Source organism: Cynoglossus semilaevis, chromosome 6 (assembly GCF_000523025.1).
Source record: "Cynoglossus semilaevis isolate Cse_v1.0 chromosome 6, Cse_v1.0, whole genome shotgun sequence".
NCBI classification, from domain to species: domain Eukaryota; kingdom Metazoa; phylum Chordata; class Actinopteri; order Pleuronectiformes; family Cynoglossidae; genus Cynoglossus; species Cynoglossus semilaevis.
In genome coordinates, this window is record NC_024312.1 from 2338589 (window position 1) to 2340328 (window position 1740).

The following is a 1740-nucleotide window of genomic DNA, read 5'->3' on the forward strand; positions in this document are numbered from 1 at the left end:
GCCACGCCCCAGACCGCCCACCGCGACCCCCCCTCCGCTCCCCCCCCGCACAGAATTCCTTCCGTCACGGACCTGAAACGTTAGGAAACCCTGTACCTTGGACAGATGTTTGGAGAAGCTGCTGCTCTGGAGGGAACTGTGAAAACACTGAGAGAAAGGTCTCCAGTCTGACGAGGCTGCGAACAGAAGATCAGACCAACGGAACAAGTCAGAGGACGGGACGGTGTCGTCCACGGGACGGTGTCGTCCACGGGACGTCTCGGTGTGAACAGAAATGTTGGGAAGAAGCTGTGGTGCAGCAATACACAAAAAGTCCTTTATTGTGGTTTTTTTTGTCTTTTTCACTTTTCATCGATGGCATTTCATCACCTCTGTACAACAAAAGAACAGCTTTGACTGAAACTGGAAACCCAAGAAAATGAAAACATATCAAATAAAGTCAGAACTCCCTCCTGGACCCCACCGCTCTCTCTGTGTGTGTCTGTGTGTGTCTGTCTGTGTGTGTGTGTGGGTCCAGTCTGATGCAGCGTTCTGGGTTTCAGTCCAGCTGTTTCTGTCTAGTCTGAGGTTGGATCCTGATCCTGATCCTGGTCCTGGTTCTGGTTCTGGTTCTGGAGGATGGCGGTCAGATGCGGGTCAGTTGGTGCCAGAGGCTGGACGGCAGGATGCTCTCCACCTTCTCCATGATGAAGTTGAGAGGAGCGAAGAGTGTACTGAGGAACTGTACGGAGCAGAAGACACGACAGGTCACCACAGGTCACCAGAGGTCACGACAGGTCACCACAACACACAAGAAAACACAACAAGTGTGTGTGTGTGTGTGTGTGTGTATCTGCTAATGACGTGGGTCTCATCAATGAGCTCAGTCACATCCAGAGCCTCAGAGAGGAGGGTGCAGGACAAACAGCGCCCTCTGCTGGCTAAATAATACTAACAAGTAACTAATAAGTCATATTTTTGCACCAATCTGTTTTTCACACATTGTCCAGTAGGGGCGTTTGTCCCCAGTCTTCTACTGTTCAGTTGGTGTTTGTGACAAAGGTGACAGTGTGTGTGTGTGTGTGTGTATAAACTCACAGCTTTAGCAAACACTCCCATGAGCTCAGGGAACTGGTGTGTGAGCAGAGCCAACATGGCGGTGAAGGAGCAGAGTCCAGCTGTGAAGAGGATGAAGAAGGGCAGCTCCTTCTTGGGGTAGACTGACACCTCGTGGAACACTGCTTCCACACATCACACACACACACACACACACACACACAGATGTTATAATGTTAGTTGGTCAGTTTAGAACGTCACGCTGGAGTTGATGAGTCAGTGATGAGTCAGTGATGAGTCACAGGTTCAGAACAGAAGTCAAACGTAAACTGTACAACTTCATCCACTGTATTTACTTCATTAGCTTCAACAATATGATGTTGTTGTTGTTGTTGTTGTTCTACACACAGTTATTGTCACAAACAATCATGGATTTAATTGTGGCTTTTTTTCTAGGACAATGAACGTTAATAAATATAATTACTTTAGCTGAGTTAGCTAACAGTTAGCCAACAGTTAGCCAAAAGTTAGCCAACAGTTAGCCAACAATTAGCCACCAGTGCTAAGGGGTGATCAGGTGTCATAACTACTGACACAACATTAGTAGTGAGCGCCCCCTGCACCGTGAAGTTAACATTACACACAGACTCTTAAAGAGATGAAGTTGACGCCAACGTTTAAAAAAAAAACGTCTCCTCTCCCTCT

The 1740-nt window shown here is 47.6% G+C and overlaps 1 protein-coding gene across 1 annotated transcript in view; it reads right to left on the reverse strand.

The window, feature by feature from the left end:
* Positions 1–289: 289 nt before the first annotated feature.
* The window catches only part of st7 (suppression of tumorigenicity 7), a 26600-nt gene continuing 25149 nt past the window's right edge, over positions 290–1740 (reverse strand). Inside the window, exons 14-16 of the mRNA XM_025056311.1 lie at positions 1583–1652; positions 1078–1220; positions 290–721 (exon numbers count right to left, since the gene is read on the reverse strand). Of these exons, the coding sequence (XP_024912079.1) occupies positions 626–721; positions 1078–1220; positions 1583–1652 (309 nt within the window). The 3' untranslated portion in view covers positions 290–625. The remainder of the gene's footprint in view (positions 722–1077; positions 1221–1582; positions 1653–1740) is intronic.